The sequence below is a fragment of the Hyla sarda genome, chromosome 2 (genome assembly GCF_029499605.1).
Source record: "Hyla sarda isolate aHylSar1 chromosome 2, aHylSar1.hap1, whole genome shotgun sequence".
NCBI lineage: Eukaryota > Metazoa > Chordata > Amphibia > Anura > Hylidae > Hyla > Hyla sarda.
In genome coordinates, this window is record NC_079190.1 from 515465809 (window position 1) to 515482370 (window position 16562).

A 16562-nucleotide genomic window follows, 5' to 3' on the forward strand; every position below is an offset into this window, starting at 1 on the left:
GCAGAGCAGGAAGCAGAGCGGAGAGCAGAGCAGGAAGCAGAGTGGAGAGCAGGAAGCAGAGCAGGAAGCAGAGTGGATAGTTGGAAGCAGAGCAGGAAGCAGAGCGGAGAGCAGAGCAGGAAGCAGAGCGGAGAGCAGGAAGCAGAGTAGGGAGCCAAGTGGGGAACAGTGTGGAGAACAGAGTAGGGAGCCGGGTAAACAGCAGAAGGGAAAACAGAGTGAGGAGCAGAGTAGGAAGCAGAGTGGGGCACAATGTAGAGTGTTAAGTGGGGTTCAGAGTGGAAAGCAGAGTCAAAAGCTCAGTGGGGAACAGAGTAGTGAACCAAGTAGGGGAAGGGGGGGGGACAGAGAGGGAAGCAAAAAGCAAAGCGGGGAACAGGGTGGGGAGCAGGAAGACGTTTTATTTTTATAGCAGCCAAAGCAAAGTATCAAAAGATTTATAAACCCAGATATCCAGGCACAGGAGAACAGCGCCAGCCCTGTCCCCAGGTTGTGTGTGGTATTACAACTTGGCTCCATTCACTAGAACTGAGCTGCAATACTTCACATGACCTGAGCACAGGGGTGGCGCTGTATTTAGAAGCAATCAGCGTTTTTTTCTGATCCTGGACGACCCTTTAATCGATGTTTTTAAAGTAACGGAGAAGAATTGTCCAATAATCCAGAATCGATCTCCATGAGAATAGAAGGAAATGATAGTCATGTGATGTCCGTCCAGCGCCTGATGGGGGCAGTAGTTCAGGTCCATAGCCGCACAGCGCTGCACTACACGTGTCTCTGGTCACCTCAGCCCGACCCTCCTGCAGACGGCCTCATACACCGGAGCCGCTACCTCCCGCGCCTGCTGCGTCCCGCGGTTCAGCACCTCGGTGAGGAATTCCGTATCCCCCCGCAATCTGTGGATCTCCTCCCGGATGGGCGTCAGTTTGGCGATCACCGCCTCCGCCACCACCATCTTGTACTGCGCCGTCTCCAGCCCCCGGCTCTGCCGCACCACCTCCTCCGGCGTCAGGCCGCTCACAGCGCTGTGGATAGCCACCAGGTTGGAGACGCCCGGACGCGTTTCGGGGTCATAGGTCACCTCGGAGGTGCAGTCCGTCACAGCCTTACGGAATTTCAGGATTATTTGGTCCGGGGCGTCCGTCAGCCGCACTGTGGCCAGATTCTGGGGGTCCGACTTAGACATCTTCACCGAGGGGTCCCGGAGGGAGCGGATCTTCTTGGCCGAGCCTGGAAAAAGATCACATGATACGTCAGGAGGAGGAACACCGCATCAATCCATCTCATCACCCAGCTCTCCCAGGAGCCTAAAGAGTATAGGGGGAGGCCTCATAACATGGCGGCCAAAATGGCAGTCACCTAGCTCTCCCAGGATCCTAAACTACTAATCCCTGACAGTATAAGGGCAGGTGGGGACTCCAGGGGCGGCCATATTGGTTGTCACCCAGCTTTCTCCAAGATCCTGACAATAAAGTTTGAGGCCTCATGACATAGGTGGTGAAGCTCTACCTTGGCGGCCATATTGGTTATCACCCCGTTCTACCAGGATCCTGATTTACTAATCCCCGACAATATCAGGGAAGGCCTCATGACACAGGTGGTAAAGCTCTATTATGTTGGCCATATTGGTTGTCACCCAGCTCTTTGAGAATCCTGACAATGTAGGGGGAGGATTGATGACATGGGTGGTGACTTCATGGCAGCCATATTGGTTGTCACTCAGCTTTCCCATGTACAGATAACATTATCTAATTGTTGGACAGAATTTTCAGGGACTCACTCATCAGCGCTCGGGGGATGGGAAAGAAGTCTCCGTATCGTCGATTGAAGATCCGCGCCACATCCTGCGTCAGCTCCAAGTGCTGCGCCTGGTCATCCCCGACCGGAACGTGTGTGGACCTGGAACGTGCATAGAGAAGATGTAAGAACTACAGGCTCGACACAGCACGACTTCACCAACGCACTTTAGGTCACACCAACAAATACTACACGACATCACAACAAGAACTACACAACATCACAACTAGAACAACTACACGACATCACAACTAGAACAACTACACAACATCACAACCAGAACAACTACACAACATCACAGCCAAATCAACTACACGACATCACAACAAGAACTACACAACCTCACAACCAGAACAACTACACAACATCACAACCAGAACAACTACACGACATCACAGCCAAATCAACTACACGACGTCACAACTAGAACAACTACACAACCTCACAGCCAAAACAACTACACGACATCACAACTAGAACAACTACACAACATCACAGCTAGAACAACTACACGACATCACAGCTAGAACAACTACACGACATCACAGCCAAATCAACTACACGACATCACAACCAGAACAACTACACGACATCACAACCAGAACAACTACACAACATCACAACCAGAACAACTACACGACATCACAACAAGAACTACACAACCTCACAACCAGAACAACTACACAACATCACAACCAGAACAACTACACGACATCACAGCCAAATCAACTACACGACGTCACAACTAGAACAACTACACAACCTCACAGCCAAAACAACTACACGACATCACAACTAGAACTACACAACATCACAACTAGAACAACTACACAACATCACAGCTAGAACAACTACACGACATCACAGCTAGAACAACTACACGACATCACAGCCAAATCAACTACACGACATCACAACCAGAACAACTACACAACATCACAACTAGAACAACTACACGACATCACAACTAGAACAACTACACAACATCACAACCAGAACAACTACACGACATCACAACTAGAACAACTACACGACATCACAACCAGAACAACTACACGACATCACAACCAGAACAACTACACGACATCACAACTAGAACAACTACACGACATCACAACTAGAACAACTACACGACATCACAACCAGAACAACTACACGACATCACAACCAGAACAACTACACGACATCACAACCAGAACAACTACATGACATCACAACCAGAACAACTACACGACATCACAACCAGAACAACTACACGACATCACAACTACACGACATCACAACTACACGACATCACAACTACACGACATCACAACTAGAACAACTACACGACATCACAACAAGAACAACTACACGACATCACAACTAGAACAACTACACGACATCACAACTACACGACATCACAACTACACGACATCACACCTAGAACAACTACACGACATCACAACTAGAACAACTACACGACATCACAACTAGAACAACTACACAACATCACAACTAGAACAACTACACGACATCACAACAAGAACAACTACACGACATCACAACAAGAACAACTACACGACATCACAACCAGAACAACTACACAACATCACAACCAGAACAACTACACAACATCACAACCAGAACAACTACACAACATCACAACTAGAACAACTACACAACATCACAACCAGAACAACTACACGACATCACAACCAGAACAACTACACGACATCACAACCAGAACAACTACACGACATCACAACCAGAACAACTACACGACATCACAACCAGAACAACTACACAACATCACAACCAGAACAACTACACAACATCACAACCAGAACAACTACACGACATCACAACTAGAACAACTACACGACATCACAACTAGAACAACTACACGACATCACAACTAAAACAACATCACAGCTAGAACAACTACACAACATCACAGCCAAATAAACTACACGACATCACAACTAGAACAACTACACGACATCACAACTAGAACAACTACACAACCTCACAGCCAAAACAACTACACGACATCACAACTAGAACTACACAACATCACAACTAGAACAACTACACGACATCACAACTAGAACAACTACACGACATCACAACAAGAACTACACAACCTCACAACTAGAACAACTACACGACATCACAACTAGAACAACTACACAACCTCACAGCCAAAACAACTACACGACATCACAACTAGAACTACACGACATCACAGCTAGAACAACTACACGACATCACATATAGAACAACTACACAACATCACAACTAGAACAACTACACGACATCACAACTAGAACAACTACACGACATCACAACTAGAACAACTACACGACATCACAACTAGAACAACTACACGACATCACAACTAGAACAACTACACGACATCACAACTAGAACAACTACACGACATCACCACTAGAACAACTACACGACATCACAACTAGAACAACTACACGACATCACAACCAGAACAACTACACGACATCACAACCAGAACAACTACACAACATCACAACATCACAACCAGAACAACTACACAACATCACAACCAGAACAACTACACAACATCACAACCAGAACAACTACACAACATCACAACCAGAACAACTACACGACATCACAACCAGAACAACTACACGACATCACAACTAGAACAACTACACGACATCACAACCAGAACAACTACACGACATCACAACCAGAACAACTACACGACATCACAACCAGAACAACTACACGACATCACAACCAGAACAACTACACAACATCACAACTAGAACAACTACACGACATCACAACTAGAACAACTACACAACATCACAACCAGAACAACTACACGACATCACAACTAGAACAATTACACGACATCACAACTAAAACAACATCACAGCTAGAACAACTACACAACATCACAACCAGAACAACTACAAGACATCACAACTAGAACAACTACACGACATCACAACTAGAACAACTACACAACCTCACAGCCAAAACAACTACACGACATCACAACTAGAACTACACAACATCACAACTAGAACAACTACACGACATCACAACTAGAACAACTACACGACATCACAGCCAGAACAACTACACGACATCACAGCCAAATCAACTACACGACATCACAACCAGAACAACTACACGACATCACAACTAGAACAACTACACGACATCACAACCAGAACAACTACACAACATCACAACTAGAACAACTACACGACATCACAACCAGAACAACTACACAACATCACAGCCAAATCAACTACACGACATCACAACAAGAACTACACAACCTCACAACCAGAACAACTACACGACATCACAGCCAAATCAACTACACGACGTCACAACTAGAACAACTACACGACATCACAACTAGAACAACTACACGACATCACAACTAGAACAACTACACGACATCACAACCAGAACAACTACACAACATCACAACTAGAACAACTACACAACATCACAGCCAAATCAACTACACGACATCACAACTAGAACAACTACACGACATCACAACCAGAACAACTACACGACATCACAACCAGAACAACTACACAACATCACAACCAGAACAACTACACAACATCACAACCAGAACAACTACACGACATCACAACCAGAACAACTACACAACCTCACAGCCAAAACAACTACACGACATCACAACTACACGACATCACAACAAGAACAACTACACGACATCACAACCAGAACAACTACAGTCCCCTTGTCCTTATTACATCGCAGTCTTAGATAAACACTACACAACTACACAACACGTTTCACACTGGACCTCGAGTCATCGCGATAACTAACAAGTGGTTAGGAGGTTTTTTCTTATGACAAGAATAGGGCCACAACCAGGGGCCCGTGTGACTCCTCATAGTGATGTACCCCCAGGACTTACCTGTACAGCAGAATATCAGCCGCCTGCAGCACGGGGTAGGTGAACAGCCCCACACTCCCCTCATCCTTCTGACTCTTCATCTAACAAAACATGAGAAGATTCACAGCTGAGACTACAGAATACTCACTGCAGCTCTGGCTGTGACTGGAGTATAAGACTTAGTGCAGAATAATGAACGCAGCTCTTGCTGTGACTACAATACAAGACTTGTGCAGAATAGTGAATGCGGCTCCGGAAGTGACTAGAGTATATACAGAAAAGTGAGTGCAGCTCCGGCAGTGACTAGAGTATATACAGAATAGTGAATGCAGCTCCAGCTGTGACTAGAGTATATACAGAATAGTGAATGCAGCTCCGGCAGTGACTAGAGTATATACAGAATAGTGAATGCAGCTCCAGCTGTGACTAGAGTATATACAGAATAGTGAATGCAGCTCCGGCAGTGACTAGAGTATATACAGAATAGGGAATGCAGCTCCGGCAGTGACTAGAGTATATACAGAATAGTGATTGCAGCTCCGGCAGTGACTAGAGTATATACAGAATAGTGAATGCAGCTCCGGCAGTGACTAGAGTATATACAGAATAGTGAGTGCAGCTCCGGCAGTGACTAGAGTATATACAGAATAGTGAATGCAGCTCCGGCAGTGACTAGAGTATATACAGAATAGTGATTGCAGCTCCGGCAGTGACTAGAGTATATACAGAATAGTGAATGCAGCTCCGGCAGTGACTAGAGTATATACAGAATAGTGAGTGCAGCTCCGGCAGTGACTAGAGTATATACAGAATAGTGATTGCAGCTCCGGCAGTGACTAGAGTATATACAGAATAGTGAGTGCAGCTCCGGCAGTGACTAGAGTATATACAGAATAGTGAGTGCAGCTCCGGCAGTGACTAGAGTATATACAGAATAGTGAGTGCAGCTCCGGCAGTGACTAGAGTATATACAGAATAGTGAGTGCAGCTCCGGCAGTGACTAGAGTATATACAGAATAGTGAGTGCAGCTCCGGCAGTGACTAGAGTATATACAGAATAGTGATTGCAGCTCCGGCAGTGACTAGAGTATATACAGAATAGTGAGTGCAGCTCCGGCAGTGACTAGAGTATACACAGAATAGTGAGTGCAGCTCCGGCAGTGACTAGAGTATATACAGAATAGTGATTGCAGCTCCGGCAGTGACTAGAGTATATACAGAATAGTGAGTGCAGCTCCAGCAGTGACTAGAGTATATACAGAATAGTGATTGCAGCTCCGGCAGTGACTAGAGTATATACAGAATAGTGATTGCAGCTCCAGCAGTGACTAGAGTATATACAGAATAGTGAATACAGCTCCGGCAGTGACTAGAGTATATGCAGAATAGTGATTGCAGCTCCGGCAGTGACTAGAGTATATACAGAATAGTGAGTGCAGCTCCAGCAGTGACTAGAGTAAATACAGAATAGTGATTGCAGCTCCGGCAGTGACTAGAGTATATACAGAATAGTGATTGCAGCTCCAGCAGTGACTAGAGTATATACAGAATAGTGATTGCAGCTCCGGCAGTGACTAGAGTATATACAGAATAGTGAATGCAGCTCCGGCAGTGATTAGAGTATATACAGAATAGTGAGTGCAGCTCCGGCAGTGACTAGAGTATATACAGAATAGTGAATGCAGCTCCGGCAGTGATTAGAGTATATACAGAATAGTGAGTGCAGCTCCGGCAGTGACTAGAGTATATACAGAATAGTGATTGCAGCTCCGGCAGTGACTAGAGTATATACAGAATAGTGAATGCAGCTCCGGCAGTGATTAGAGTATATACAGAATAGTGAGTGCAGCTCCGGCAGTGACTAGAGTATATACAGAATAGTGATTGCAGCTCCGGCAGTGACTAGAGTATATACAGAATAGTGAATGCAGCTCCGGCAGTGACTAGAGTATATACAGAATAGTGAATACAGCTCCGGCAGTGACTAGAGTATACACAGTATGGCGATCACCTTCCACTGGGGCAGATGGCGGAGGCGCGGTATGGAGGTGACGCAGCCGAGGATCCATCCCAACTCCGCGTGCTCCGGGACCTGGAGGAGGGAGGAAGGTTGTGAGATGAGGGATCAATGGCCGACCCCCGACCCCTCCCCCCCCCCCCCCCCCGATCCCCCGACCCCTGACCCCCCCCACTGACCTGGGACTGCTGGAAGAGGCAGCTCTTGTCTGGGTCCACCCCGCAGGCCAGCAGGCAGGCGGCCATGTCCAGTACGCTCCCCCGCAGGGTGTCGGGCTCCTGGGGGACGGTGATGGAGTGAAGGTCCACAATACTGTACAGAACCGAACAGAACTCCTCCTGGAGCCCAACCCAGCTCTGCAGGGCCCCCAGATAGTTACCCAGGTGGGGGATCCCGGTGGGCTGGATCCCGGAGAAGACGCGGGGGGCGGGGACCTGGAATACAGGAGGAGAGGCCGCTGTGTGTACGGTATATACTCTATGTCTGCTGTGTATACGGTATATACTATGTCTGCTGTGTATACGGTATATACTATGTCTGCTGTGTATACGGTATATACTATGTCTGCTGTGTATACGGTATATACTATGTCTGCTGTGTATACGGTATATACTATGTCCGCTGTGTATACGGTATATACTCTATGTCTGCTGTGTATACGGTATATACTATGTCCGCTGTGTATACGGTATATACTATGTCCGCTGTGTATACGGTATATACTATGTCTGCTGTGTATACGGTATATACTATGTCTGCTGTGTATACGGTATATACTATGTCAGCTGTGTATACGGTATATACTATGTCTGCTGTGTATACGGTATATACTATGTCCGCTGTGTATACGGTATATACTATGTCCGCTGTGTATACGGTATATACTATCTCTATGTCTGCATTGTATACAGTATATACTATCTCTATGTCTGCATTGTATACAGTATATACTATCTCTGTCTGCTGTGTATACAGTATATACTATCTCTATGTCTGCTGTGTATACAGTATATACTATCTCTATGTTTGCATTGTATACAGTATATACTATCTCTATGTCTGCTGTGTATACAGTATATACTATCTCTATGTCTGCTGTGTATACAGTATATACTATCTCTATGTCTGCTGTGTATACAGTATATACTATCTCTATGTCTGCTGTGTATACAGTATATACTATCTCTATGTCCGCTGTGTATACAGTATATACTATCTCTATGTCCGCTGTGTATACAGTATATACTATCTCTATGTCCGCTGTGTATACAGTATATACTATCTCTATGTCCGCTGTGTATACAGTATATACTATCTCTATGTCCGCTGTGTATACAGTATATACTATCTCTATGTCCGCTGTGTATACAGTATATACTATCTCTATGTCCGCTGTGTATACAGTATATACTATCTCTATGTCCGCTGTGTATACAGTATATACTATCTCTATGTCCGCTGTGTATACAGTATATACTATCTCTATGTCTGCTGTGTATACAGTATATACTATCTCTATGTCTGCTGTGTATACAGTATATACTATCTCTATGTCTGCTGTGTATACAGTATATACTATCTCTATGTCTGCTGTGTATACAGTATATACTATCTCTATGTCTGCTGTGTATACGGTATATACTATCTCTATGTCTGCATTGTATACAGTATATACTATCTCTATGTCTGCTGTGTATACAGTATATACTATCTCTATGTCCGCTGTGTATACAGTATATACTATCTCTATGTCTGCATTGTATACAGTATATACTATCTCTATGTCTGCTGTGTATACGGTATATACTATCTCTATGTCCGCTGTGTATACGGTATATACTATCTCTATATCCGCTGTGTATACAGTATATACTATCTCTATGTCCGCTGTGTATACGGTATATACTATCTCTATGTCTGCTGTGTATACGGTATATACTATCTCTATGTCTGCATTGTATACAGTATATACTATCTCTATGTCTGCTGTGTATACAGTATATACTATCTCTATGTCCGCTGTGTATACGGTATATACTATCTCTATGTCTGCATTGTATACAGTATATACTATCTCTATGTCCGCTGTGTATACAGTATATACTATCTCTATGTCCGCTGTGTATACAGTATATACTATCTCTATGTCCGCTGTGTTTACGGTAAATACATATGTATCTAGAACAGTGTTTCCAAACAATCTGCTTCCAACTGTTATAAAACTACAACTCCCAGCATGCCCGGACAGCCAAAGGCAACAGCAGGAGGTCCACAGTTTTGGGATCACTGGTGTAAAAAATCCTTCATAGCTGTTACGGACAATAATACATTGTAACAAATCATCAGCTGTGTATGTTAGGACAGGCTGGTGCAAAAACTACAACTCCCAGCATGTCCTGGAGTTTAGGGGGAGCTCTGCTGGGTTTCTCATCAGTAATTATCTAAGCAGACACTAGGGGGAGCTCTGCAGGGTTTCCATCAGTAATTCTCTAAGCTGACACTAGGGGGAGCTCTGCAGGGTTTACAACCAGTAATTCTCTAAGCTGACACTAGGGGGAGCTCTGCAGGGTTTCCATCAGTAATTCTCTAAGCTGACACTAGGGGGAGCTCTGCAGGGTTTCCATCAGTAATTCTCTAAGCTGACATTAGGGGGAGCTCTGCAGGGTTTTCCATCAGTCATTATCTAAGCAGACACTAGGGGGAGCTCTGCAGGGTTTCCCATCAGTAATTCTCTAAGCGGACACTAGGGGGAGCTCTGCAGGGTTTCCATCAGTAATTCTCTAAGCTGACACTAGGGGGAGCTCTGCAGGGTTTCCATCAGTAATTATCTAAGCTGACACTAGGGGGAGCTCTGCAGGGTTTCCCATCAGTAATTCTCTAAGCAGACACTAGGGGGAGCTCTGCAGGGTTTACAACCAGTAATTCTCTAAGCTGACACTAGGGGGAGCTCTGCAGGGTTTCCATCAGTAATTCTCTAAGCTGACACTAGGGGGAGCTCTGCAGGGTTTCCCATCAGTAATTCTCTAAGCGGACACTAGGGGGAGCTCTGCAGGGTTTCCCATCAGTAATTCTCTAAGCAGACACTAGGGGGAGCTCTGCAGGGTTTCTCATCAGTAATTCTCTAAGCTGACACTAGGGGGAGCTCTGCAGGGTTTCCCATCAGTAATTCTCTAAGCAGACACTAGGGGGAGCTCTGCAGGGTTTCCAATCAGTCATTATCTAAGCTGACACTAGGGGGAGCTCTGCAGGGTTTCCCATCAGTAATTCTCTAAGCTGACACTAGGGGGAGCTCTGCAGGGTTTCCCATCAGTAATTCTCTAAGCTGACACTAGGGGGAGCTCTGCAGGGTTTCCCATCAGTAATTCTCTAAGCTGACACTAGGGGGAGCTCTGCAGGGTTTCCATCAGTAATTATCTAAGCTGACACTAGGGGGAGCTCTGCAGGGTTTCCATCAGTAATTCTATTAGCAGACACTAGGGGGAGCTCTGCAGGGTTCCCATCAGTAATTCTCTAAGCTGACACTAGGGGGAGCTCTGCAGGGTTTCCATCAGTAATTCTCTAAGCTGACACTAGGGGGAGCTCTGCAGGGTTTCCATCAGTAATTATCTAAGCTGACACTAGGGGGAGCTCTGCAGGGTTTCCATCAGTAATTATCTAAGCTGACACTAGGGGGAGCTCTGCAGGGTTTCCATCAGTAATTCTCTAAGCTGACACTAGGGGGAGCTCTGCAGGGTTTCCATCAGTAATTCTCTAAGCTGACACTAGGGGGAGCTCTGCAGGGTTTCCCATCAGTAATTCTCTAAGCTGACACTAGGGGGAGCTCTGCAGGGTTTCTCATCAGTAATTCTCTAAGCTGACACTAGGGGGAGCTCTGCAGGGTTTCCCATCAGTAATTCTCTAAGCTGACACTAGGGGGAGCTCTGCAGGGTTTCCATCAGTAATTCTCTAAGCTGACACTAGGGGGAGCTCTGCAGGGTTTCCATCAGTAATTATCTAAGCTGACACTAGGGGGAGCTCTGCAGGGTTTCTCATCAGTAATTCTCTAAGCTGACACTAGGGGGAGCTCTGCAGGGTTTCCCATCAGTAATTCTCTTAGCAGACACTAGGGGGAGCTCTGCAGGGTTTACAACCAGTAATTCTCTAAGCTGACACTAGGGGGAGCTCTGCAGGGTTTCCATCAGTAATTCTATTAGCAGACACTAGGGGGAGCTCTGCAGGGTTCCCATCAGTAATTATCTAAGCTGACACTAGGGGGAGCTCTGCAGGGTTTCCATCAGTAATTATCTAAGCTGACACTAGGGGGAGCTCTGCAGGGTTTCCATCAGTAATTCTCTTAGCAGACACTAGGGGGAGCTCTGCAGGGTTTCCCATCAGTAATTCTCTAAGCAGACACTAGGGGGAGCTCTGCAGGGTTTCCCATCAGTAATTCTCTTAGCAGACACTAGGGGGAGCTCTGCAGGGTTTACAACCAGTAATTCTCTAAGCTGACACTAGGGGGAGCTCTGCAGGGTTTCCATCAGTAATTCTATTAGCAGACACTAGGGGGAGCTCTGCAGGGTTCCCATCAGTAATTCTCTAAGCTGACACTAGGGGGAGCTCTGCAGGGTTTCCATCAGTAATTCTCTAAGCTGACACTAGGGGGAGCTCTGCGGGGTTTCCCATCAGTAATTCTCCAAGCTGACACTAGGGGGAGCTCTGCGGGGTTTCTCATCAGTAATTATCTAAGCTGACACTAGGGGGAGCTCTGCAGGGTTTCCATCAGTAATTCTCTTAGCAGACACTAGGGGGAGCTCTGCAGGGTTTCCCATCAGTAATTCTCTTAGCAGACACTAGGGGGAGCTCTGCAGGGTTTCCATCAGTAATTCTCTAAGCTGACACTAGGGGGAGCTCTGCAGGGTTTACAACCAGTAATTCTCTTAGCAGACACTAGGGGGAGCTCTGCAGGGTTTCCCATCAGTAATTCTCTAAGCTGACACTAGGGGGAGCTCTGCAGGGTTTCCATCAGTAATTATCTAAGCTGACACTAGGGGGAGCTCTGCAGGGTTTCCCATCAGTAATTCTCTAAGCAGACACTAGGGGGAGCTCTGCAGGGTTTCCCATCAGTAATTCTCTAAGCTGACACTAGGGGGAGCTCTGCAGGGTTTACAACCAGTAATTCTCTAAGCTGACACTAGGGGGAGCTCTGCAGGGTTTCTCATCAGTAATTCTCTAAGCTGACACTAGGGGGAGCTCTGCAGGGTTTACAACCAGTAATTCTCTAAGCGGACACTAGGGGGAGCTCTGCAAGGTTTCCCATCAGTAATTCTCTAAGCTGACACTAGGGGGAGCTCTGCAGGGTTTCCCATCAGTAATTCTCTAAGCTGACACTAGGGGGAGCTCTGCAGGGTTTCCCATCAGTAATTCTCTAAGCTGACACTAGGGGGAGCTCTGCAGGGTTTCTCATCAGTAATTCTCTAAGCTGACACTAGGGGGAGCTCTGCAGGGTTTACAACCAGTAATTCTCTAAGCGGACACTAGGGGGAGCTCTGCAGGGTTTCCCATCGGTAATTCTCTAAGCAGACACTAGGGGGAGCTCTGCAGGGTTTACAACCAGTAATTCTCTAAGCAGACACTAGGGGGAGCTCTGCAGGGTTTCCCATCAGTAATTCTCTAAGCTGACACTAGGGGGAGCTCTGCGGGGTTTCTCATCAGTAATTATCTAAGCTGACACTAGGGGGAGCTCTGCAGGGTTTCCATCAGTAATTCTCTTAGCAGACACTAGGGGGAGCTCTGCAGGGTTTCCCATCAGTAATTCTCTTAGCAGACACTAGGGGGAGCTCTGCAGGGTTTCCATCAGTAATTCTCTAAGCTGACACTAGGGGGAGCTCTGCAGGGTTTACAACCAGTAATTCTCTTAGCAGACACTAGGGGGAGCTCTGCAGGGTTTCCCATCAGTAATTCTCTAAGCTGACACTAGGGGGAGCTCTGCAGGGTTTCCATCAGTAATTATCTAAGCTGACACTAGGGGGAGCTCTGCAGGGTTTCCCATCAGTAATTCTCTAAGCAGACACTAGGGGGAGCTCTGCAGGGTTTCCCATCAGTAATTCTCTAAGCTGACACTAGGGGGAGCTCTGCAGGGTTTACAACCAGTAATTCTCTAAGCTGACACTAGGGGGAGCTCTGCAGGGTTTCTCATCAGTAATTCTCTAAGCTGACACTAGGGGGAGCTCTGCAGGGTTTACAACCAGTAATTCTCTAAGCGGACACTAGGGGGAGCTCTGCAAGGTTTCCCATCAGTAATTCTCTAAGCTGACACTAGGGGGAGCTCTGCAGGGTTTCCCATCAGTAATTCTCTAAGCTGACACTAGGGGGAGCTCTGCAGGGTTTCCCATCAGTAATTCTCTAAGCTGACACTAGGGGGAGCTCTGCAGGGTTTCTCATCAGTAATTCTCTAAGCTGACACTAGGGGGAGCTCTGCAGGGTTTACAACCAGTAATTCTCTAAGCGGACACTAGGGGGAGCTCTGCAGGGTTTCCCATCGGTAATTCTCTAAGCAGACACTAGGGGGAGCTCTGCAGGGTTTACAACCAGTAATTCTCTAAGCAGACACTAGGGGGAGCTCTGCAGGGTTTCCCATCAGTAATTCTCTAAGCTGACACTAGGGGGAGCTCTGCGGGGTTTCTCATCAGTAATTATCTAAGCTGACACTAGGGGGAGCTCTGCAGGGTTTCCATCAGTAATTCTCTTAGCAGACACTAGGGGGAGCTCTGCAGGGTTTCCATCAGTAATTCTCTAAGCTGACACTAGGGGGAGCTCTGCAGGGTTTACAACCAGTAATTCTCTTAGCAGACACTAGGGGGAGCTCTGCAGGGTTTCCCATCAGTAATTCTCTAAGCTGACACTAGGGGGAGCTCTGCAGGGTTTCCATCAGTAATTATCTAAGCTGACACTAGGGGGAGCTCTGCAGGGTTTCCCATCAGTAATTCTCTAAGCAGACACTAGGGGGAGCTCTGCAGGGTTTCCCATCAGTAATTCTCTAAGCTGACACTAGGGGGAGCTCTGCAGGGTTTACAACCAGTAATTCTCTAAGCTGACACTAGGGGGAGCTCTGCAGGGTTTCTCATCAGTAATTCTCTAAGCTGACACTAGGGGGAGCTCTGCAGGGTTTACAACCAGTAATTCTCTAAGCGGACACTAGGGGGAGCTCTGCAAGGTTTCCCATCAGTAATTCTCTAAGCTGACACTAGGGGGAGCTCTGCAGGGTTTCCCATCAGTAATTCTCTAAGCTGACACTAGGGGGAGCTCTGCAGGGTTTCCCATCAGTAATTCTCTAAGCTGACACTAGGGGGAGCTCTGCAGGGTTTCTCATCAGTAATTCTCTAAGCTGACACTAGGGGGAGCTCTGCAGGGTTTACAACCAGTAATTCTCTAAGCGGACACTAGGGGGAGCTCTGCAGGGTTTCCCATCAGTAATTCTCTAAGCAGACACTAGGGGGAGCTCTGCAGGGTTTACAACCAGTAATTCTCTAAGCGGACACGAGGGGGAGCTCTGCAGGGTTTCCCATCAGTAATTCTCTGAGCGGACACGAGGGGGAGCTCTGCCACATAACCTCCTCTGATCATGTGACCGGGCGGATGTCAATCATCTCGGGGCGCGCTATGGGGTGTCCCCGGTGTTACCTGAGCTCCCCGGGAAGGGTCAGAGGTCAGTGTCCGGTATCCGCTCCTCGGTCGGCACCGCACAGCACGTCTAACTATGGAGAGCGCCATACTGGTGACGTCACTACGGAGGGCGAGAGCGACCATAGCGTCACGTGACCGGGGAAGAGCCTCAGGGCTCACGTGACAGGCCGGGAACCCATCTCTCTATGAGCAGCTCGGCGGGGGAGGGGGGTGTAGTACTTCAGGCTCTGCAGCTGGGGGGGGGGGTTGTTGGCTTTTATACCCCTGATGGGTCGTCCAACTTTATCACGTGTCCAGGAGACCCCCCCCCCCCCCACCACCACCACAGACCCTCACAGAGGAGACCCCCCCCACCACAGACCCTCACAGAGGAGACCCCCCCAACCACAGACCCTCACAGAGGAGACCCCCCCCACCACAGACCCTCACAGAGGAGACCCCCCCACCACAGACTCTCACAGAGGAGACCCCCCCACCACAGACCCTCACAGAGGAGACCCCCCCACCACAGACTCTCACAGAGGAGACCCCCCCACCACAGACTCTCACAGAGGAGACCCCCCCACCACAGACTCTCACAGAGGAGACCCCCACCACAGACCCTCACAGAGTAGACCCCGACCACAGACCCACACAGGAGACCCCCCCCCCCTCACCACAGACCCTCACAGAGGAGACCCCCCCACCACCACAGACCCTCACAGAGGAGACCCCGACCACAGAGGAGACCCCCCCCACCACCACAGACCCTCACAGAGGAGACCCCCCCACCACCACCACAGACCCTCACAGAGGAGACCCCGACCACAGAGGGGACCCCCACCACAGACCCTCACAGAGGAGACCACCACCACAGACCCTCACAGAGGAGACCCCCCCACCACCACCACAGACCCTCACAGAGGAGACCCCCCCACCACCACCACAGACCCTCACAGAGGAGACCCTGACCACAGAGGAGACCCCCACCACAGACCCTCACAGAGGAGACCCCCACCACAGACCCTCACAGAGGAGACCCCCACCACAGACCCTCACAGAGGAGACCCCCCCACCACAGACTCTCACAGAGGAGACCCCCCCACCACAGACTCTCACAGAGGAGACCCCCCAACCACCACAGACCCACACAGGAGACCCCCCCCCCACCACAGACCCTCACAGAGG

The 16562-nt window shown here is 47.9% G+C and overlaps 1 protein-coding gene and 1 long non-coding RNA gene across 2 annotated transcripts in view; one reads left to right on the top strand and one right to left on the bottom strand.

Moving 5' to 3' along the window:
* WARS2 (tryptophanyl tRNA synthetase 2, mitochondrial) lies at positions 1-15539 on the bottom strand. The gene is made up of 6 exons (XM_056559990.1): positions 15393-15539; positions 7913-8167; positions 7728-7808; positions 5738-5817; positions 1781-1899; positions 1-1230 (listed from the first exon to the last, which is right to left on the bottom strand). The coding sequence occupies exons 1-6, from the start codon at positions 15516-15518 to the stop codon at positions 782-784; spliced, it is 1110 nt and encodes a 369-aa protein (XP_056415965.1). The 5' UTR covers positions 15519-15539; the 3' UTR covers positions 1-781.
* LOC130357309 (uncharacterized) overlaps positions 15302-16562 on the top strand; it is an 82619-nt gene continuing 81358 nt past the window's right edge. The window contains exon 1 of the long non-coding RNA XR_008889173.1: positions 15302-15417. This is a non-coding gene — a long non-coding RNA (uncharacterized LOC130357309). The remainder of the gene's footprint in view (positions 15418-16562) is intronic.

Excerpts from the sequence above, each read along its gene's own strand:
- WARS2 (XM_056559990.1), bottom strand. The coding sequence starts at position 15,518 with ATGGTCGCTCTCGCCCTCCGTAGTGACGTCACCAGTATGGCGCTCTCC. Across the intron at positions 8,168-15,392 it reads ACCCTTCCCGGGGAGCTCAG|GTCCCCGCCCCCCGCGTCTT; the intron begins GTAACACCGGGG and ends CCTGTATTCCAG. Across the intron at positions 1,231-1,780 it reads CATCCCCCGAGCGCTGATGA|GCTCGGCCAAGAAGATCCGC; the intron begins GTGAGTCCCTGA and ends ATCTTTTTCCAG.